The following is a 24,145-nucleotide window of genomic DNA, read 5'->3' on the forward strand; positions in this document are numbered from 1 at the left end:
ATGCTTACCTGATAAATTTATTTCTCTTGTAGTGTAGTCAGTCCACTGGTCATCCATTACTTATGGAATATATCTCTTCCTAACAGGAAGCTGCAAGAGGATCACCCAGCAGAGCTGCTATATAGCTCCTCCCCTCACATGTCATATTCAGTCATTCGACCAAAGCAGACAAGAAAGGAGAAACCATAGGGTGCAGTGGTGACTGGAGTTTAATTAAAATTTAGGTCTGCCTTAAAGACAGGGCGGGCCGTGGACTGACTACACTACAAGAGAAATAAATTTATCAGGTAAGCATAAATTATGTTTTCTCTTGTTAAGTGTAGTCAGTCCACGGGTCATCCATTACTTATGGAATACCAATACCAAAGCTAAAGTACACGGATGAAGGGAGGGACAAGGCAGGAACATTAAACAGAAGGAACCACTGCCTGAAGTACCTTTCTCCCAAAAATAGCCTCCGAAGAAGCAAAAGTGTCAAATTTGTAAAATTTTGAAAAGGTGTGAAGCGAAGACCAAGTCGCAGCCTTGCATTTTTAAAGGCCCAGGTGGAAGCCACAGCTCTAGTAGAATGAGCTGTAATCCTTTCAGGAGGCTGCTGTCCAGCAGTCTCATAGGCTAAACGTATTATGCAACGAAGCCAAAAAGAGAGAGAGGTAGCCGAAGCCTTTTGACCTCTTCTCTGTCCAGAGTAAACGACAAACAGGGAAGAAGTTTGACGAAAATCTTTAGTTGCCTGCAAATAGAACTTCAGGGCACGGACTACGTCCAAATTATGCAAAAGTTGTTCCTTCTTTGAAGAAGGGTTAGGACACAGTGATGGAACAACAATCTCTTGATTGATATTCCTGTTAGTAACTACCTTAGGTAAGAACCCAGGTTTAGTACGCAGAACTACCTTGTCTGAATGAAAAATCAGATAAGGAGAATCACAATGTAAGGCAGATAACTCAGAGACTCTTCGAGCCGAGGAAATAGCCATCAAAAACAAAACCTTCCAGGATAACAGCTTGATATCAATGGAATAAAGGGGTTCAAATGGAACGCCTTGAAGAACATTAAGAACTAAGTTTAAGCTCCACGGCAGAGCAACAGTCTTAAACACAGGCTTAATCCTAGTTAAAGCCTGACAAAAAGCCTGAACGTCTGGAACTTCAGCCAGACGTTTGTGTAGAAGAATAGACAGAGCAGAAATCTGTCCCTTTAACGAACTAGCAGATAAGCCCTTTTCTAAACCCTCTTGTAGAAAGGACAATATCCTAGGAATCCTAACCTTACTCCATGAGTAACTCTTGGATTCGCACCAGTATAAATATTTACGCCATATCTTATGGTAAATTTTTCTGGTAACAGGCTTCCTAGCCTGTATTAAGGTATCAATAACCGACTCCGAGAAGCCACGCTTTGATAGAATCAAGCGTTCAATCTCCATGCAGTCAGCCTCAGAGAAATTAGATTTGGATGTTTGAAAGGACCCTGAATTAGAAGGTCCTGTCTCAGAGGTAGAGACCACGGTGGACAGGACGACATGTCCACTAGGTCTGCATACCAGGTCCTGCGTGGCCACGCAGGCGCTATCAAAATCACCAAAGCTCTCTCCTGTTTGATCTTGGCAATCAAACGAGGAAGCATCGGGAATGGTGGAAACACATAAGCCATGTTGAAGACCCAAGGGGCTGTCAGAGCATCTATCAGCACCGCTCCCGGGTCCCTGGACCTGGATCCGTAACAAGGAAGCTTGGCGTTCTGGCGAGACGCCATGAGATCCAGATCTGGTTTGCCCCAACGAAGAATCAGTTGAGCAAAGACCTCCGGATGAAGTTCCCACTCCCCCGGATGAAAAGTCTGGCGACTTAGAAAATCTGCCTCCCAGTTCTCTACGCCTGGGATGTAAATCGCTGACAGGTGGCAAGAGTGAGACTCTGCCCAGCGAATTATCTTTGAGACTTCCAACATCGCTAGGGAACTTCTGGTTCCCCCTTGATGGTTGATGTAAGCCACAGTCGTGATGTTGTCCGACTGAAATCTGATGAACCTCAGAGTTGCTAACTGAGGCCAAGCTAGGAGAGCATTGAATATTGCTCTTAATTCCAGAATATTTATTGTCCATAGTCCATAATCCATAATCCCTGAGCTTTCAGGGAGTTCCAGACTGCGCCCCAGCCTAGAAGGCTGGCGTCTGTTGTTACAATCGTCCAATCTGGCCTGCGAAAGGTCATCCCCTTGGACAGATGTGGCCGAGAGAGCCACCATAGAAGAGAATCTCTGGTCTCTTGATCCAGACTTAGTAGGGGGGACAAATCTGAGTAATCCCCGTTCCACTGACTTAGCATGCACAATTGCAGCGGTCTGAGATGCAGGCGCGCAAATGGTACTATGTCCATTGCCGCTACCATTAAGCCGATTACTTCCATGCACTGAGCTACTGACGGGTGTGGAATGGAATGAAGGACACGGCAAGCATTTAGAAGTTTTGATAACCTGACCTCTGTCAGGTAAATTTTCATCTCTACAGAATCTATAAGAGTCCCTAGAAAGGGAACTCTTGTAAGTGGTAATAGAGAACTCTTTTCCACGTTCACCTTCCACCCATGCGACCTCAGAAATGCCAGAACTATCTCTGTATGAGACTTGGCAGTTTGAAAACTTGACGCTTGTATCAGAATGTCGTCTAGGTACGGAGTCACCGCTATGCCTCGCGGTCTTAGTACCGCCAGAAGTGAGCCCAGAACTTTTGTAAAGATTCTTGGAGCCGTAGCTAATCCGAAGGGAAGAGCTACAAACTGGTAATGCCTGTCTAGGAAAGCAAATCTTAGGTACCGATAATGATCCTTGTGAATCGGTATGTGAAGGTAGGCATCCTTTAAATCCACTGTGGTCATGTACTGACCCTCTTGGATCATGGGAAGGATGGTTCGAATAGTTTCCATTTTGAATGATGGAACTCTTAGAAATTTGTTTAGGATTTTTAAGTCCAAGATTGGTCTGAAGGTTCCCTCTTTCTTGGGAACCACAAATAGATTTGAATAGAATCCCTGCCCGTGTTCCATCCGCGGAACTGGGTGGATCACCCCGATTAGTAAAAGGTCTTGTACACAGCGTAGAAACGCCTCTTTCTTTATTTGGTTTGCTGATAACCTTGAAAGATGAAATCTCCCTCGTGGAGGAGAAGTTTTGAAGTCCAGAAGATATCCCTGAGACATGATCTCCAACGCCCAGGGATCCTGGACATCTCTTGCCCAAGCCTGGGTGAAGAGAGAAAGTCTGCCCCCCACTAGATCCGTTTCCGGATAGGGGGCCCTCTCTTCATGCTGTCTTGGGGGCAGCAGCAGGTTTCTTGGCCTGCTTGCCCTTGTTCCAGGACTGGTTAACTTTCCAGTCCTGCCTGTAACGAGCAACAGCTCCTTCCTGTTTTGGAGCGGAGGAAGTTGATGCTGCTCCAGCCTTGAAGTTACGAAAGGCACGAAAATTAGACTGTTTGGCCTTTGATTTGGCCCTGTCCTGAGGTAGAGCATGGCCCTTACCTCCCGTAATGTCAGCTATAATTTCTTTCAAGCCGGGCCCGAATTAGGTCTGCCCTTTGAAAGGAATATTAAGCAATTTAGATTTAGAAGTCACGTCAGCTGACCAGGATTTAAGCCATAGCGCTCTGCGCGCTTGGATGGCGAATCCGGAGTTCTTAGCCGTAAGTTTGGTTAAATGTACGACGGCATCAGAAACAAATGCGTTAGCTAGCTTAAGTGCTTTAAGCTTGTTCATAATTTCATCCAATGGAGCTGTGCGAATGGCCTCTTCCAGAGACTCAAACCAGAATGCCGCCGCAGCAGTGACAGGCGCAATGCATGCAAGGGGCTGTAAGATAAAACCTTGTTGAACAAACATTTTCTTAAGGTAACCCACTAATTTCTTATCCATTGGATCTGAAAAGGCACAACTATCCTCCACCGGGATAGTGGTACGCTTAGCTAAAGCTCCCTCCACCTTAGGGACCGTCTGCCATAAGTCTCGTGTGGTGGCGTCTATTGGAAACATTTTCCTAAATATGGGAGGAGGGGAAAAGGGCACACCAGGTCTATCCCACTCCTTGCTAATAATCTCTGTAAGCCTTTTAGGTATAGGAAACACGTCAGTACACACCGGTACCGCATAGTATCTATCCAACCTACATAATTTTTCTGGAATTGCAACCGTGTTACAATCATTCAGAGCCGCTAATACCTCCCCTAGCAATATGCAGAGGTTCTCAAGCTTAAATTTAAAATTAGAAATCTCTGAATCCAGTCTCCCTGGATCAGATCCGTCATCCACAGAATGAAGCTCTCCGTCTTCACGTTCTGCAAACTGTGACGCAGTATCTGACATGGCTCTCACCTCATCCGCGCGCTCTGTCCTTAACCCAGAGCTATCGCGCTTGCCTCTTAATTCTGGCAATTTAGATAATACTTCTGTCATAACAGTAGCCATGTCTTGCAAAGTGATTTGTAAGGGCCTCCCTGATGTACTTGGCGCCACAAAATCACGCACCTCCTGAGCGGGAGGCGAAGGTACTCACACGTGAGGAGATTTAGTCGGCATAACTTCCCCCTCGTTGTCTGGTGATAATTTCTTTACATGTAAAGATTGACTTTTATTTAAAGTAGCATCAATGCAATTAGTACATAAATTTCTATTGGGCTCCACATTGGCCTTTAAACATAGTGAACAAAGAGATTCATCTGTGTCAGACATGTTTAAACAGACTAGCAATGAGACTAGCAAGCCTGGAAATACTTTTCTAAATAAATTTACAAGCAATATAAAAAACGCTACTGTGCCTTTAAGAAGCACAAAAAGCTGTCACAGTTGAAATAACAATGAACCAAAATAGTTATAGCAACCAATTTTTCACAGTAAATGTATTAAGTTAGCAAAGGATTGCACCCACCAGCAAATGGATGATTAACCCCTTAATACCCAAAAACGGATTAACAATTTAATAATTAACGTTTTTCTCACAGTCAAAACACACTGTCACAGGTCTGCTGTGACTGATTACCTCCCTCAAAATGAATTTTAAAGACCCCTGAGCTCTCTAGAGACAATCTGGATCATGGAGGATGAAGTAGACAGATTGTGACTGAATTTTTACTGCGCAAAAAAGCGCTAAAATAGGCCCCTCCCACTCATATTACAACAGTGGGGAAGCTCAGAAAACTGTTTCTATGCAGAAAAAAAGATGGCCATGTGGTAAAAATCATGCCCCAATAAGTTTTATCACCAAGTACCTCACAAAAAACGATTAACATGCCAGTAAACGTTTTAAACATACATTTGAAAAGTTATGAATTGTTATTAATAAGCCTGCTACCAGTCGCTTTTACTGCAGTTAAGGCTCATACATTATTTCAGTATTAACAGTATTTTCAGAGTCAATTCCATTCCTTAGAAAAATACATTCAGTGTACACACACTCATCAGCCTAATACCAGTCGCTATCACTGCATTTAAGGCTGAACTTACTTTACATTGGTATCAGCAGTATTTTCTCAGTCAATTCCATTCCTCAGAAAAATAATTACTGCACATACCTCATTTGCAGGGGGGCCCTGCATGCTATTCCCCTTCTCTGAAGTTAACTCACTCCTCAGATGAGAACAGCCAGTGGATCTTAGTTACGTCTGCTAAGATCATAGAAAACGCAGGCAGATTCTTCTTCTAATGCTGCCTGAGAATAAACAGCACACTCCGGTGCCATTTAAAATAACAAATTTTTGATTGTAGAAATAAACTAATTTAAAAAACACCACAGACCTCTCACAGCGACCTATCTAGTTAGGCTGCAAGAGAATGACTGAATATGACATGTGAGGGGAGGAGCTATATAGCAGCTCTGCTGGGTGATCCTCTTGCAGCTTCCTGTTAGGAAGAGATATATTCCATAAGTAATGGATGACCCGTGGACTGACTACACTTAACAAGAGAAAGTGAGAATTAGACCCTTTCCTGACTGACTCCAAATACCGGCGGTAGCCTAAAACCAGCGTTAGGAGCCTCTAACGCTGATTTTGACGGCTACCGCCAAACTCTAAGTCTAGGCCTTAGGTTTTATTTTTATTTCACAGCTAAGTTTGTATTTATTTTAACTAGGTAGACTAGTTAGTAAATAGTTGTTAACTATTTATTAACTACCTAGTTAAAATAAATACAAACTTACCTGTGAAATAAAACCTAACCTGCCTTACACTAAAAACTAACATTACAATAAAATAAAATAAATTAAATTATTAAAATACAATTTTCAAAAAATGAAATTATCAAAAATAAAAACAAATTACTCCTAATCTAATAGCCCTATCAAAAAAAAAAAAAGGGGCCTTTTGTGGGGCATTGCCCCAAAGAAATCATCTTAGGGTTATGCTTCGGGTTAGGTTTAAGGGTTAATACATTTATTTAGTGTTAGTGATGTTGGAGGCCAGAGGTTTAGCAGCGACATTGGGGACGGCAGATTAGGGGTTAATAACTGTAATGAAGGTGGCGGCGATATCTGGAGCGGCAGATTAGGGGTTAATCATTTTATTTAGGTGGCAGCGATGTTAAGGGCAGCAGATTTGGGGTTAATAACATGTATGTTGCAGCGATGTTGGGGGCAGCAGATTAGTGGTGTTTAGACGTGGTTTTATGTTAGGGTGTTAGGTTTAAATGTAACTTTTTCTTTCCCCATAGACATCAATGGGGCTGCGTTAGGGAGCTTTTGTTTCTGCGATCGCAGGTGTTAGGCTTCTTTTTTGCTGGCTCTCCCCATTGATGTCTATGAGGAAATCATGCACGAGCACCTCAAAGCAGCGCTTGTATTTTGGTGCGGTATGGAGCTCAACGCCACCATATCGCCCGCATAAGCCTGCTTTTTGTAAACCTGTAATAGCAGCGCTATAGGGAGGTGAAATAACGCTGCTTTTTTGGCGGTCGTTATAGCGCTGAAAACTCGTAATCTAGCTATATATATATATATTATATATTGCAGTCTGTGTCCGGTGCACTCACTATTCCCCACTCGTAATTGCCGGTGTTACGCCGAGAATGGTTTCCCCTGTGTTTCTGGTTTCCCCTGCCTCTCGGCAAAAATCGGAGCTCCGCAACCTGTAAAATGATTGTGCAGCATAAGTTATTTAATATAAATAAATGGGGCAGGATAAGCAAATGAATGGGGCAGGTTATGCTACAGGGGCTGAGCTGAGAGCAGCTGAAAAAAGGGGGGTCAGAGTTCCAATGTTTGCAGAGAGGCAGGGAAACCAGAAACACTGGGGAATCCATTCTCGGCATAACACTGTGTTCGACTATGTCATATTTTGCATTAAATATTTAAATTGTGTATGTTAATATTGCTACTCTAGAGCCCACATCTCTTTCTAGTCACAGTAATTTTAAATGAGAAATTATTTACACATGGTGCTGTGTCATTAATATTAATCTTTGACTACTGCAACACCCTGCTAGTTGGTTTACGTTTCAGTAACCTATCTCTACTTTGCCCTGTACTAAATGCTGCTGTCAGGCTTATACGCCTCACCATCTGTCCTACTGTCCCTCCTCTGCTGCTTATAAAAACATGGCAGCCTCCACGAGCAACACGTGTGTGGAGGCTGCCATGTTGTCAAGCGTCTGAGCTTGCTCTGAAAAGTCCCAGCTTTTCCAGCACGCTGGAAGCAGAGCACTCAAAAAAACGCCCAGCGTCTCACTTGCAAGTATTAAGAAAACTCTCCAAGTGAGTCCCAGTTTGCTTGGAGCGCTGCCCGAACACAGCCTGTTTGGCTGCTATTTCCTGTGAGATTACAGGTACTTCCTGGGTTTCTGCTCATCATTTATACCATACTGCTAGGTAATGAGCAGTGCTTGTGGCATGCAGGCAGATCTACACTTATGTGAATTTTCAGTTTTGACTATGATGTCCTTTTAAACTAAAAACAAATAAGTGATGTATATGAAAGAGCAGCAATTCAAGTAAAACAGTTAAAACAGTTAGGAAATTCCTGCTAGTTTCAATATTAAACAGTTTTAAATTAACTTTGTATCACATGCAATTGATACAAAGGTAATTTAAAGCTGTTTAATATCGGAACTAGCAGGAATTTCGTATCTGTGCACTGCACTGTAAAATGTTCTCACCTTTATTGTGTTCTCAGTGATGACTTTTACCTGCTGGAGTGTATTAAACTGTTTACAAATAGCTAATTTGTGTTTATTTTGCCATTTGAAATAGCTGCCTTTTCCTGCTAACAATATCAGTACTGTAGTATTGGCTGTAGAACAGTTATGTAAGCAAGAGTCAGCAATAGAAATGAATCCCCTGGTGGAGGAGAGAGATAGAGTTCAGTCCATTTGAAAGGGTGTGGCTGCAGCTGCTTTAAATACAATGAAGGCTTCTGTTAAAAAAATACATACTGCATATATCCAAGCAGGTTCTCTTTAATAAGTGTCATATTTTTACACATATTCAAAAAGAAATTCAGTCAAAATATGCTGCCCGTATCTGTATGAATTGCAATGAGTTTTCAGCTTAGTGTCCCTTTAAGGACCAGTTGATCACTGGCTGCTAAGGAAAACTCTCACACATCTAATAGTTGTCATTGACATACCTCCAATACCATGAAAATGTTGTTTGTTTGTTTTTAATTACAAAATGAATATCTGTTTTTAAATATTACAAAAGACTGTAATATATTTTTAAATAACTTCTTTAGGTAAAACAAGGACAAAATGATCTAATGCCCCTTTATTTTGTTTATGGACCACAGTGGCACAATTCACGCGTATCTGAATAAACATGTTGCTACAATGCCACTTGCTGTCGTAGGCTGTAGACAACCAATTTCCACAGCACCAATAAATCAGGAAAAAAGTTTAACAAACTTGTCTTTTATTAATCCATTTTAGCTTATACAAAGCACTGGCACACAGCAGCATAAAGCGACGTTTCGGGCTGTTAACCCTTACTCATGCTCATACAGAACACCTGATAGCTGCTCCTTAAGTACCATATGATATTAACCCTTAACACACCTTTAACACACCTAATTACAAGAGTATATCTGAACAACCACAGAATACCACCACCTAGTGGTCAAAAATGTATATTCTTAAAAAATGTTAAATACATAGTTAAAAACAAACTGCTGTTAGTTGTCACTTCTTTTCTAAATTCATATTCTGTACATTTCATCATATGATAATATTATTCATGCTGAAGATTACTTATTCACAGAAGATAGAATATTATTTAGAATCCAAATAGAATTTTTATTTATATTTAAATTTAATTTTTTTTAATTTTTACCTACAAAAAAACTGCCATATCTATTTCCCTGTTGATCCCTTTGGGAACTAAAGTGTCTAACTTATGTATCCAAAAGGATTCTTTCCTCTTTAACTGTAATTCCCTACTTCCACCCCTTCTATGGGGTTCAACGCTATCAATGATTTGCCACCTCAGTTGTGAAATATTATGACCAGCTTCAATAAAGTGACAGGCTACTGGGGCCTTCATGTCCCCGCATCTTATATTTGATCTATGTTGACTGAGGCGATCACTTATTTTTCTAACCGTCTCACCCAAATAGATTTTGGAACACGGACACTTTATGAGATAAATAACGTGTAGACTCACATGTATAGAATTTGTTAATATTGAACCTCTTGCCTGTTTGGGGGTGTACAAACTCTCTACCTTTTATAACTGAATGACAGCTGGCACAATTTAAACAAGGATAAGTACCATATGATTTAGAAGATATATATATCTGTCTTTTTACTTTAGCACCAATATCATTTTTGACTACTAAATCTTTAATATTAGGTACTCTCCTATATGCAATAAGTGGATAATTTTGAAATTCAGCTATATCTGTGTTGCAATTTTTTAATACATGCCAATGTTTTTTAAGACATTGGGCTATTTCAGCACTGTATGGATTGTACTGTGTAACACACACTAATCTATCTTGTTTGTTCTTAGTTTTATGTGCTTTCTCACAGATACTACTAGCTTTCTGTTTCTCTATTTCCACTAAATTCGGTGGGTAACCCCTTTGTACAAATCTCTCAGTCATTTCCCTGAGTCTTATCTCTTTTTTTGTGGCTGTTACTGACTATTTTGTCGTAGGCTGTGATTGATGGCAGATCTGATACTTACCGCTATGGTCACCACAGTCCGGTCATCAAACGCTGTCATGACGACCTTTTGTAATATATTTTCCTGGAGTAGAAATGAAGATACGGAAACATTGAGTGCAAAAGAAATGAGTTAACACAATGATTGTATCTATTTGGAAGATGAAAATTTGCTCTCACTCAGATACTGTGTGGGTCAGAGAAGCAATTTTCCTAGCATGACTAGGTACAATCTGTCTAATCTGTTCATCATCTGACAAAGGCAATATTCTCTTCCAACTCAGCACATTAACCTCACATTTGCCAAAGTCCTACAATTATTTTGTAATTATAAGGAATATTGAACTTATAAACACACACAGACATATATATATATATATATATATATATATATATATATATATGGAGCTGCAAGATATTGAAAGGAATTTTACCTATAGGTTTAACTCTTTTTTAATAAACACAGTTATTAAGATTATTAATGCACAAATTACATGACAGTGATAGCAAAATTACACTAAATAGTTCAATATTAAGTATGTCAAATCACAATGTTTTTGTAAGCCATTTATTTAAAAATATTTCTAATTTTATATATACATTTTTTATTCTACATACACCTGGCAGTACACAATGTTTTAATAATATAATTGCCCTTATGGTAGATATCAAGTGATAGTGAGATAAAGGGCCCTGTTATCTAAAGCTCTTTGTGCTTGTAAGATTCTCTAAGAAATCATCTCGCTAGTACTATAAAGATCCTTCTGGGATGTTTTAAAAGCAGTTTCTACCTTGAGAACAGTATTTCCTGCAAAGGGTGTTCACAGGGTATGAAGGTCTGCATACATTACAATAGGAGTCGCAAAAAAATGATAATTTCAAATTTTTATAAAAATAATAAATCTGATATTGAAAAAATATGCAGTAAATTTTTTTGTTGTTGAATAACATTAACAATTGTAACTAAATTGTTCTGCAAAAATCATATTTTAAGGAAAAATTGAAAATTCATGTTGAAATTATGCAGGATTTTTTTCTTAAGGCACATATTAGAAATCATAATAAAACTACAATGTATGTGAAAAAAAATTGTGACATTTTTATCTATCTGTCTATCTATCGCATATATATTTTTTCAAAAACATACTTACAGTGGCCATATCTATAGATGCAGTAGCTTCATCCATTATTAAGATGCTACTTTTCCGCACAAATGCTCGTGCTAAGCAGAATAGCTGCCTCTGGCCGACGCTGAAGTTCTCCCCACCTTCTGTAACAGAGGCATCTGCAGGAAATGAAAAAAAGCTATTACGTTAACTATAGATAAATATATATCACAAGCTTTTTCTAAATGACTGTGTGATAGAAACATGAGAAGGTAGACGTTTGCACTTCGTATTATTAATATTCGTTTCCTGTGCTATTTGCTATTCGTCTCATAAACAAAACGAATACCGACCATTCATGGAACATTGACCTCGTTTTTTTTTTTATTTTTACGTACACGCTCTTTTGCTACCGGTAGTGTAAAATATTTACCTTAAGTGCGCTGGAGAGCTGCGCTATTCTCGATCCTTCTTCACATAGCCCCAGGGTGCTCTAACAGGAGGCTTAGCAAGGTGGCTCTCAGTGGCGGCACTAAAGGACCTTCTCCTTTAGTGCAGGTGCTGGGAGCCCCTGCATTAAGCCTCCTATAAGCAATGTCAAGTAAAGGACGTGATAAGCGCAGGTCTCCAGTGAGTTAAGTATTGTAGCTATTTAAAGGATACGAAGGAAAACTGACAAATTTGTCATTATTCATTCATTTTCTATAAATTTTATGCTACATTCATTTGGATATTTGTTTCGTGAAAACATCCTTGTTTGGTTAATGAGTGTGCATACATAAAGAGAAAAATGCACAAGTCTAGGAGAAAGAAAACATAAATATATCTTAGCATTATTATTAAGTGGTAATGGCTCCGGAAAAAAATAAAGCTTGTTTTTATTGGAAATATAATGTTTAAGATGTGTATAAAATTAAGAATTTGCCTACAAAATTCACCCATGTTTTCAAAGTTGTGTGGTGCTTTATGTGGCTCTTAATAAAAATGTATCTGACCAAATAAATAAATAAATAAATAATAATACCAAACTTACCTTAGCAACAGTGTAGCCACCTACATCTACAAGAAAACTCCCCAAATATTCCTCTCACTGATCAACCTTGTATCACTTTCCTGACCTCTCACTATCCCCATGACAGTCTACATGACTTTCCTTATACTGTACCTAGTGTATGGAACTCCTTTGTTAGTAGTAAACACTCAAGATGCTACTGACAATCTCCCATTTATTCTTTATTACTAATTGTTATACACCAGACAAGCATCTTGCAACGGTTGCCACATCTATAAGCTTGTAAGAAGTAAATGAAATGTTTAAATAATTGTCGTTTATTAGTAGCAGAAAATGGCCTCCAAGCTCCGCCCACAGCTTTATTCTTATCCAAGTAGCTGTTTTCTTGTATGACAGTTTAGCAGTGCATGTTTAATATTTTTCAGTTAGCTATTTCAAATTGCACATGCACAAATCAGCATGTACAAGTAGGAAAACCTATTTAAGAATCGATCGTGATTGGAGAAATTTAACATTCCTAAATATACATGCAATAGGTGGGTGGAGCTTGGCGGCCATTTTAGGCTTCTAACAAAGTATGAATATTTAAATCTTTCATATATTTCTTACAAGCTTATAGATGTCGGACCAGTTGCAGGATGCTTCCCTGGTATGTAACAATAAGTAGTAAAAATAATGTATTAGGTCTAGACTGTCCCTTTAAGAGTCTTGAGTTCTTGAAAAGGTTGTGCCTAAAGCAGTAAGCCTTGGAAGGCAACTGTACATCAGAATCAGATCTGCATACCAAGGAATTAAAGGCCAAGAAGGTGCAATTAAGATTAAAGATGATTGCTCTTGTGTGTTTTCAAGATATCACACTGGATAGAAGAGCTATAGGTGAAAAAAAATATAAGATAAAATAAATTACCATGGGGCTTCTAAAGCATCCACTGAATCCACTTAAGGATCTCTGGATATGGAAAGTTTGGTTTTCAAATGGGAAGCCATGAGGTCTTCCTCTGGAAGACCCCCTTTTTTACCATCTTATTGAAACCTTCTGGATGAAAAGACCATTCTTCTAGATGAAGAGATTGATGACTCAGATAATCTGCTTCCCAATTTTTCACCTCTGGGATATGAATCGCAGATAATGAGCAAAGATACTACTGCTAAAAACAAGATACAGGAGAGGCAAGCTCTGGATAGCCCAGAAGATAGCATGGATTACTAAGATGTTTATTGGCAACCTTGCCTCTAGAGGAGAACCAAACCGCCTATGCACTCCTATACCCCCATATAGTACCCCAACCCGAGAGACTTGCGTCTGTCATGATTACTGACTAAGATGGACAGCAAGAAGATCCAATAGGAAAGGACTGACTCTCTTCCCATCAAGAAAGAGAGTTTCTGAAGTTGGATTTAAAGATCCATTGAGAAAACTGAGCTTAGATCTCGCACCACTGGTGAAGCATACAAAACTGAAAAAATCTCATATGAAACAGAGCAAATGGAAATGCATCTAATGCAGCAATCATCAGACCTAGAACTTCCATGCATAAAACTACAGTAGGATTGGATAGAAACTGAAGTATCACACATGTTGACTGAAATATAGATTTTCTTTGAACTGTTAGAGAAAGTCTCATTGTCATGGAATCTATAGTGACTCCTAGAAAGGATACTCTGAACTAAGGAGATAGAGAACTCTACAGAACATTGATTCTCCAGCTATGATTGTGATGAAAACAACCAAAGAGTAACAAACTGAAAATGTTTGACCTTGAAGGCAAAACAAAGAAATTGATGATGGACCTTGTGGATAAGAATATTAAGGTAAGCAACCTTCAAATCAAATTATCCTCGTTAAACAAGGGGGAGAATAGATAGGATTGTTTCCACTTTGAAGGAAGCAACTCTGAGAAATTTGTTTAGAGTCCTTAAACACAAAACTGGTCTGAAAGTTACCTCTTTCTTTGGAACTATAACCAAAATTGAATAAAGACCCTAGTCTTGTTCTGGAAACAGAACTGGAACAATGACTTCAAATGAGTTCTAGTTCCTGAAAACAATGAAGAAAAGTTTTAGCCTTCACAGGGTTATTTGACACATATTACTCCTGAGAGGCCTTGATCTGAAACCCATCCTGTATTCCTGAGAAATTATGTTTAGAACCCAAGGATCATGTACAGTTAGAGATCAGGCCATATGAAAAGGTTAATCCTTAGGAGTGGAGTAAGACTTTTTGGACTGTTTAGACTTGTTCCAGGATGATCTGGAAAAGTCTTGATTCTAATTAGAGAAAGAGGATTGTTGGTTCCTTGGTTGATGAAAGGAACAAAAATGGTTTGAAGATTAAACTTTCCCTTAAACTTCTTGTCATGAGGAAGTAAAGCTCCTTTAACTCCAGCAACAGAAGAAATGATAGCGTCTAAATAAAGTCCAAATAAAATCTTTCCTCTAAAAGGAACAGATAGAAGTCTAGACTTTGAAACCATGTCAACTGACCAAGATTTGAGCCACAAGGTGCACCTTTTTTAAGACTGACAGAGTCATGTTTTTGCATTCAATTTGAAGATGTCAATACTAGCATCATAATAAAGGCTTTTACAAAAACATTTGCTTCAAATGGGATTGAAAATCTTCATCAACAGAATTGTCTGAAATCTGTTCAGATAAATTGTCACACCAAAATATTGAAACTGCTGCCACGCAGGGAAAACCAAATGCTGGTTTAGATAAATCCTGCTTGAATAAAGGCCCTTCTGTCAAATTACTAATTTTTTGTCCATAGGGCCTATAAAAGAAGAACTCGCCTCCAGAGGAATAGTATTAATTCTTGCAAGAGTAGAAATCGTACCATTTACCTTTGAAGCAGGCAAAGGGATTATATTTTATCTCTCTTTTGAGATATTTCAGGATCAACAATGGGACATTAAAAACATCTGAAAAATTAACAGAAGATTATTCAAGCTTGAATATGAAAAAGAAGGATTCTGTATCCTGAAAAGCAAGTGGCTCCTTTAGAAAAACATATTCAGGATTTAAAATCTGAGCCTGAAAGTGAATATTTAGCTAATCTGATCCTTAGATATTCAGAATGACTTAATACAACAGCAGTAGGTTGCTTATCAGACTCTTTTGTGCATTTATTAGAAGAAGCATAGTCGCCAACATCTCTAAAACAGTGAAGCGCACAAAAAACATTAATTCCTGGAAAAAAATCTGAAGAACTCCCCTGTACAGTACAAACAGAGGGAGTACAGAATTCCCTTAGAGGTAGGAGCAGCCTTTTTGCAGTTTATCATGCATAACATGATCCTTACATGAATTGCAAAACTGAACTGAAGAATGTACCTTCTAAAGGAACTAAGATTAAATAAGTAGGGAGATAGCCAGGGTGTTCCACAATAAATGACACGAAATACACACAAATCAAACTGCCATTTATTTAAATTTTAATAAATGAAGTTGTAGGTACAGACTGACAATATAAGGATTAAAATCCTAATATAGTTAGGAGACAGATGACAGTACACATTATTGGTTATTTGTAGAGCGCCAACAGATTCCGCAACGCTATACAGTCAGGGTCTTAAATTAATAAAGACAAAGTGCTTAAGGAACAGAAATGTAGCAACTAAAAAAGAAGCCTTTTAGTAATATACACACACACAACATATAAATAATGGAAAGCTTCAAAACCGCTCACAAAATTTCAAAGGAATCGCAACTGACATGTAGAGTGGCAAAAAATCTTAGCTGTAGAATGGAGAGCTCTAAGAGCAGAAATGGCTGGTGTTTAACGAGGCATAAAAAAATAACCACCTCGGTGCCAACAGCATAAAGAAACACTGCTGCCGAGAGCATGATTCACGAGCGCGGATAGCATATATTTTTTGAGTAGTAAAGAGCCAGCATATGCTGTGAAGCAAAAAGAGCACTCTTACTGAAAATGAAGTGGGTAGATTTAGCACAGTACCCAGGGTGCTAATAGAAATAACAGAAAACAGTTTTTAAAGAAAAAGTATACAAAACAATAATTGCACAAAAAATAAAATATTACTGTGTGGTATTACCAAAAAGGTCCTTACTATTCCCTGAAGCCCCCTTTTTAAATATTCCGACTGTCATGCATAATAAACAAGTCTTAAATAAAATATCTGTAAAAAAATTGCCCCCATGGCTATGTTGTATCATGTCAACTATACCTGTTAATAGACTGTGGACTATATGAGTGCAGAGTGCACATGTTAGAACAGTCTTACGTGACAAGCACCCAATCCACTATTATTAACAGCTGCAGAACAAGCTGCATTCAGTAGATAGCCCACCCAGTGCTCATCAAATTACAACAGAGGATATCAATTAGAAATCTATTGACGATCCAACAGGAGGAGGCTAGGGACCTGTCTCTGTGACACCTGTGGTTGGCTTGTGACTAACTCCCTCAATGAAAGCAATTGTGTCACTACCCCATACTCCAATCTCTCTCAGTAGCAGCTTCCTGGGGGGAAAATGTGGGTATCCTCTCAAAATAAAATCTGAAGAACAACTCAAATCTTCATCAACCTCCTGGGAGGCAAAGTTTAAACTGGCATACCAGTGAGGTGGGAGGGATGGACTGCTCTTGAGAGTTTTGGGAATCTTTGCCTTCTCCTAGTTAGGAAGTGAATCCCATGCGTAATGGATTGTGGCCTTTCACCACCTTATGAAAGAAATGTAGTTTATTATAAATGTCTACAAAAGCTATTGATTATTTAAATTGTATTGTTAATAAAGTCCATAATCAATTTCTTAAACTTATAAAAATATCTACAAAGTATTAATATAATTTTAATGGTAAACATAAAATCATGTTATCCTCTATTAGATTCTGTATGTCCAATAACTTGTAACAAGCTTCTTGGATAGCTCTAAATTGCTGAATATATTGATTTAAGTAGATGGATGGACAGAAAACCATTTACTGATTTTGAAAAGTATCTGATGAATTAGATTAGTGTAGCTAGCTATGAAAAACTCCACATCAAATTAGATTTGACTATAATAGAGATACAATATCTATGTGTACTTAATTAACATTCTTTAATTAGATTTCTGCAGAGACATTGCTGATGCTTTTAGCTCTGAGAACACTTGCTATGTTCTGATTGTTCCCATGTAGAAACATTAACATTTTTACATGTAAAATTGTACTGAGCTAATTCTGCTTTGGTTAGTATTTTTTTTTAATTGATTTGCTAATATACAAATTGAAATCCAGTATATAGAAATATAAAAATAAACTCAATTGTCAAAAACATAAAGGTTCTTCATATATTACTTTATTTTTGATTATATGACGATTATGCTGCAGTTGGATCAACTAAAAAATGATGATGTTAGGGCAGAAGTGGTACAAGTAGCCCTATTGGTACCTAGATCTTTGATAAGGGGCACTCAGTGGCTAGCAATTTTATTATTTCTTGCCCTGGTGCAGCCAGTATAAACATTCAATGAATCTACTGTATACAGCATTCTGTAAAAACTTACATTGACACCTTTCTCACCTGCAAAAAAAGACTGTCCTGCCTTGAATAACAGTTGTACCACATGAACAAACCAACTAACGGCTAGATTTACCGGACGGACACAGGTGGACATCTCTGCCCTGTACACATGGCATCGTGGCTAGCAATACACTGCCCAGATTTATCATTGCCAACTTCGCCTTGTGTGCAATGCTGCCCATCGCTTGCGAGCAGGGGCTGTCAATCTCTTCAAATGGAGAGGAGACGTCAAAGGGGGATTGTAATTTGCCTGTGGTTATCAAGCTGACGACTGCTCCTTCTTAACTCTCAGCCTGCAGCTGAAGGTACTCCAAATCTACATTCGTAGCTTCTTAAATGGAGCCCTGTATGTCTATGTTGCGTGCATTTGCTCATTTGTTAAAGTGGCGGCTCATTTTGTGCTTTTAAATACAGCAAATTTTGTGTTGTTTTGTTTAGCATTCATCCAAATCTCATTCCATATCAAGCATGCTATAAACATTTTATATGGGTGCCACTAACGCTGTGGCTAAAACACTGCAAAAACATATAGTTGCCTGAACATGGGATCAGCTTAAACTCAGGTTTAGGGACAAGAATAGAGTTACTGATAAAGGGACACTTTCCAATTTACTTGATCAAATTCTGCACAGTCTTTTTATATTCAGACTTTCTGGGGATACTATTGAGCAAGCTCACAGGGTATTTGTATACTAGTCTGTGATTGGCTGATGTCTGTCACATGATAAAGGGGGCCGGAAAATGGGAGAAAAAAAAATTGTTAGAAAAAAATCTACTGCTTATTTGAAATTCAGAGTTGGTGTTAAATCATTGTCTTTTTATTATGCACTTCTTAATTATGCCATTCTACTGCATTGAGTGGTCCTTTAAGCCCAGGGTAATGCTTATAAATACCCCTTTGGCAGTCACAGATCTCTGCAATGCATTGTTGCAACCCGTCCTGGTATCCAAATGTTTAAAAGGAGACTCAAGAAAATGAAAACATTATTGTCCCAGTGACATTAAAGAAACATTATATTGTAGCCAATAGATTTCCAGACCTTTCTAATTCGGCAATATTTTTAAATGACATTCTTATATCAACATTGTCAACTGGAAAACAAAAAAATATACAAACTCTTAACTAAGATTCACCAAGATTACAAGTTGTGCGCTGCACCTGGTGTGTAAATAACGCAAAAAAAATAACGGTATCGCATTCTCCATAGCACTGCCATTACAAGTTACAAGGTATTTTTGCATGTAAGGTAACAACCCCTACATCTGAGACAAACATTAAAAATACACTAAGGTCTAGATTATGAGTGGAGCACAATTTATCATTCCCGCTTGTGCGTTAACTCCCCTAGAGGGAGTCTTTCTGTGTGTTTTGGGTAGCGTGAGTATTACAAGTTGAAAGTTAAAAGTTTTTGCTCGAGTGTTAACCTGATGTGCGCAAAAAGTTGAAATTATAATATTGTAACCGCTTTGACGTATTCCCCCATAGACTTCAATGGAGAGAAAGTGTTAGAAGAAAACTAACACCTGCGATCGAGGAATAGCGATCGTTATAACGCAATCCCCATTGATGTCTATGGGGACAAGAAAATTAAGAACCTAACACCCTAACATAAATCCCTTGTCTAAATACCCCTAATCCGCCACCCCCGACATCGCCGACACTAAATAAAACTATTAACCCCTAAACCGCTGCCCCCAAATCGCAACTACTATAATAAACCTATTAACCCCTAAACCTAACACTCCCTAACTTTAAATTAAACTTACAATATAGCTACCTTAAAATAAATAAAAACTTACCTGTGAAATAAAAAAAACCTAAGTTAAACTATAAATTAACCTAACATTACTATTTAAAAAAAATAAAATAAGCTAAAAATAAAAAATCTAAATTACAATATTAAAAAATCCTAACACTACGAAAAAATAAAAAAGCCTAACATTACAAAAAAAACAAAAAAATTAAAAAAATTAAAGAACACTAAGATTGCAAAAAAATAATAAATGAAATTATCCAAAATAATAAAAATTAAACTTAATCTAATACCCCTAAAAAAACAAAAAAAAACACCCAAAATAAAAACACCCCTAAGCTAACAATAAACTACCAATAGCCCTTAAAGGACATTTTGTAGTGCATTGCCCTGAAGCAATCAGCTCTTTTACCTAAAAAAATACAAAGTCCAGCCAACAGTAAACCCTCCACCCAACCAACCCCCCAAAATAAAAAAAACTAAGTTTAAAAAAACCTAAGCTACCCATTGCCCCTAAAGGGGCATTTGTATGGAGATTGTTCTTAAAAGGGTAATTAGCTCTTTTGTGCCCATAAAAAAGCCCTAATCTAAAAAAAAAAAAAACACCCAAAAAACCTAACACTAACCCCAGAAAATGTACTCACCGTTCCTGAAGTCCGGAAGTCAAGGCGTTGCAAATTCTTCATCCAGGCAGCGAAGATCTTCTTCCAGGGCGGCACCATCTTCTTTTTTCTTTCCGGAGGTGCGGAGAGGTCTTCGACGATGCGCGGATCCGGAGCGCTGGTCCTCATCTGGAGCGCTGGTCCTCTTCAGCGGTGGCTGTCTTCAGCGACGTGGATCTTCCTCTTCATGGAATCGTCCGCCACACACTCAAGCTTGAATGCAAGGTATTACCCATTTTATATTGGGGCACAGTTGCATTCCTATTGGCTGAATATTTATGGATTATACCTCTCATAGGTATTTCTTTATCTTTAAACACAATGAGCAGATTTTTATTCTTTACACGTTATCCACAACCTTGTTTTATCCTTTTATAGATTATTTTCATCTGCCCAGCACCATCTTCTACATTATCAGCACTTGCAGATCACCAGTGCAGAACTTTCTCACTGATCATCATGTCTATGCTCTCTAGGGCTTTTACTAAAACAAAAAACATAGGATCTGGCGCTGTCCAACCACTCTGCCAGATACCAGCGGGTTTACCTTAAAGCAACACAAACAAATTACAGATTTTATCCTTCTCAGGGTCTCCTGTTGTCCTAAAACAATTACTTAGCAATTAATAAAAAAAAAATGTTCTCACCCAAACCTCCCGGTAAGGCCTTTACAACATGCTTGAGCTGCGCAATCTCCAAAGCTTCCCATAACATGCTGTCTGTGCACTTATTTTCAGGGTCCAAATTAAACCTAAAAAAAAACCAAAGAACTTTATAATGAAAAATGTATTAAAGCAATTAAAACAAATAATAAAACAGTTAAAGGGACAGTAACGTGCAAATTAAACTTTGAGGACTTGGATAGAGCAGGTGATTTTAAACCACTTTGCTTTATTCTATTGGTATCGTTTGTTGAAGAGTAAAGCTATGAAGGCTGATAGGTCAGGATTGTGCTTGTGTCTTTAGCAGATGGCAGCAATGTTTGTATAACATTAGTTCAACCCCTTCCCGCCCAGCGCAATTAGGACGGCATTGGAATGTACTAATGGTGGGAAGGGGGCAAACACTACTGCCAGTTGGCTACAGACAGGTCCATGCTCCTGAGGTCACCTAAAATTACTCCTTAACAAAGGATGCCAAGAGAACTAAGCAACATTGATATCAGAAGTAAATTAAAAAGCTGTTTAAAATGTCATACTCTGTCTAATCTATTGAAGATTAAATTGGGCTTTGCTGTCCTTTTAAGTAACTTTATTATATACTTTAGTATGGGGGGAAAATATTACTATAATCTACTATAATCTACCACTCAGGGGAAAAGTCTGAAGACTCGCCAGAAACATGGGCCCACAAGCTCCGTTCGGAGCTTGATAAATGGGCCCCAATACGTATATGCATTTGTAATTAGCTGATTGCTATCACATGGTACAGGGGGAGTGGAAATGTACATAACTGAAATTTGTTAGACAAAAATCTACTACTCATTTGAAATTCAGAGTAAATGCTATTGTATTGTCTTGTTATCATGCATTTATTGATTATGCAAATCTACTGTGTTGACTGGTCCTTTAATCACAAATAATGTTTTATCTTTTTTTTTACATTTTATTATAAAGTGTATCATTTAATGGATCTATTTTTATATTTGATTACACAATGGAGAAGGTGCACAGAAAATGTTATTTACTAAAAGAAGCAACATTTTCTTTTTGTTTCTGCAACAATGACATTAGTATGTAGATATTAGTTGTAAAACCTTCAGTGCTAACATTCATTTCATGAGTCAGTCACACACGTAAAACCATCATATGTACTTTTTGGGTCATGTTTTTATAATCCATTTTTTTAATACAATATTGAATTTAAAGTAATAGTTAATTAAATGATGGTTCCTCATTTTGTAGTTGGTCTTGCACTTTTATATTTGTTTCATGAGTACTCACCTAATACTGCCACTGAATAATATAGGATCTTGAAGAATTATAGATAATCGTGATCTCAGGGTTTGCAATGGTAGTTTTGCAATGTCTATCCCGTCAATGACAATTCGGCCTGAAAAAAACAGGAACATGTGATGTAGGGATCCCAACCTTTTGTGAAGAAAATAAGGGAGACTAAGGAATTGACAAAGTTCCCACAGAAATCAGCAAATTATACAGTAGTTACTGAAAAAAAAACTCTTTATTTTACAATCTGATAAACGGCCAGATTATAAGTGAAGAGCAATATATTGCTTTCGCTGAAGTGATATTTGCGCTCCACTTTGTAATACCAGCTCATGCTAATGTGCACTGGCATTACAAGTAAGGTGCAATGCGAACACGATCTCCTTTTACAACACAATTCTTCATACAAATTATCTTCCTTCACACACTCTGGGGCATATCTATCGACGCCCCGTGTTTCTGGCGAGCCTTCAGGCTCACCAGAAACAGAAGTTATGAAGCAGCGGTCTAAAGACTGCTGCTCCATAACCTGTCCGCATGCTCTGAGGAGGCGGATAGCGATCGCCACAATTCAACCTGATCGAGTACGATCGGGTTGATTGACACCTCCCTGCTGGCGGCCGATTGGCTGCGAATCTGCAGGGGGCGGCGTTGCACCAGCAGCTCACAAGAGCTGCTGGTACAATGCTGAATACGGAGAGCGTATTGCTTTCCGCATTCAGTGAGGTCTGTCGGACCTGATCCGCACTCTCAGGTCAGGTCTGACAGACCTTTAATAAATAGGCCTCTCTAGCTTAATACATTTAACAACTTTATGCAAATGCTTGAATTATATTTATCATTTATGGTACAGTGGGAGGAAACACATTAAACTGTCAGATACATCAAGTAGAATTGTGCAAAAGCACCTAGTCTAAATTTAAAATGATTAAAATATATTTTTCTGACCAATTTTAAAGTTAGTTGTATTTTCATTCCATCATGTGACAACCATCAACCAATCACAAAATGCAGATGCATACTGGGAATTCTTGCACATGCTCAGTAGAAAGTGTGCATATAAAAAGCTCTATGTGAATCATGAAAGTGTTCTTTTAACTAAATAAGAGTACAAGACTGTACAAGGGTACAATATTAAAGGGCCATAATACCCAAATGTTTAAACACTTGAAAGTGATGCAGCATAGCTGTAAAAAGCTGACTAGAAAATATCTCCTGAACATCTCTATGTAAAAAAGAAAGATATTTTACCTCAAAAGTTCCTCAGTAGCCACCTCCCATTGTAAAGGATTTCTAAGCAGCATTTTAGTGTGTTTGTCCTGGGACATCTGAAGGGACTAGCATCGTGCACTCTCATATTATTTCACCAATCAGGTAAAGGAAGCTTACTATGAAATCTCATGAGAGTTAAGTCAAATCTCATGAGATCACAGTAAGAGTTCATGACCTCAGCACTGCTGATGCTGATTGGCTGCTGCTCATTTCTTCATTTTTTTTAATTTTTTTACCTGCAGCTGGGAGCAGCTGAGTATAACTTTTTACACAGAACTTACTCTGCTGAGCTGAGGAGATTGTGAGGTAAAATATCTTCCTTTTTTACATAGAGATGCTCAGGTGATATTTTCCTGTCAGCTTTTTACAGTTATACTGCATCAGTTTCAAGTGATTTAGCATATGAGTATTATGTCCCTTTAAATGTTTGAAATTAAGGTTTTACATGTAAAAAGTAAGGGAGAAAAATGTTCTAAGAACAGATAAATAAGAGTTGGCAACTCTAATGTAATGAAGACTGAAGAAAAAAATTCTCACTCTATGGGGCCTATCTATCAAGCTCCAAAAGGAGCTTGACGGCCCGTGTTTCTGGCGAGTCTTCACAAAGACCGCTGCTCCATAACCCTGTCCGCGTGCTCTGAGCAGGCGGACAGGAATCGAAACAATTCAACCCGATCGAGTACGATCGGGTTGATTGACACCCCCTGCTGGTGGCCGATTGGCCG

At 38.3% G+C, this 24,145-nt stretch overlaps 1 protein-coding gene across 5 annotated transcripts in view; it reads right to left on the reverse strand.

Moving 5' to 3' along the window:
* The window catches only part of ABCC8 (ATP binding cassette subfamily C member 8), a 594,664-nt gene that overhangs the window by 19,405 nt on the left and 551,114 nt on the right, over window positions 1-24,145 (reverse strand). For all 5 annotated transcript variants that reach the window (XM_053720647.1, XM_053720648.1, XM_053720646.1 and 2 more), the window contains 4 exons: window positions 22,146-22,254; window positions 20,850-20,953; window positions 11,292-11,425; window positions 10,163-10,225 (listed from right to left, as the gene is read on the reverse strand). In XM_053720647.1, coding sequence (XP_053576622.1) covers window positions 10,163-10,225; window positions 11,292-11,425; window positions 20,850-20,953; window positions 22,146-22,254 — 410 coding nt within the window. The remainder of the gene's footprint in view (window positions 1-10,162; window positions 10,226-11,291; window positions 11,426-20,849; window positions 20,954-22,145; window positions 22,255-24,145) is intronic.

Source organism: Bombina bombina, chromosome 7 (assembly GCF_027579735.1).
Source record: "Bombina bombina isolate aBomBom1 chromosome 7, aBomBom1.pri, whole genome shotgun sequence".
NCBI classification, from domain to species: Eukaryota; Metazoa; Chordata; class Amphibia; order Anura; family Bombinatoridae; genus Bombina; species Bombina bombina.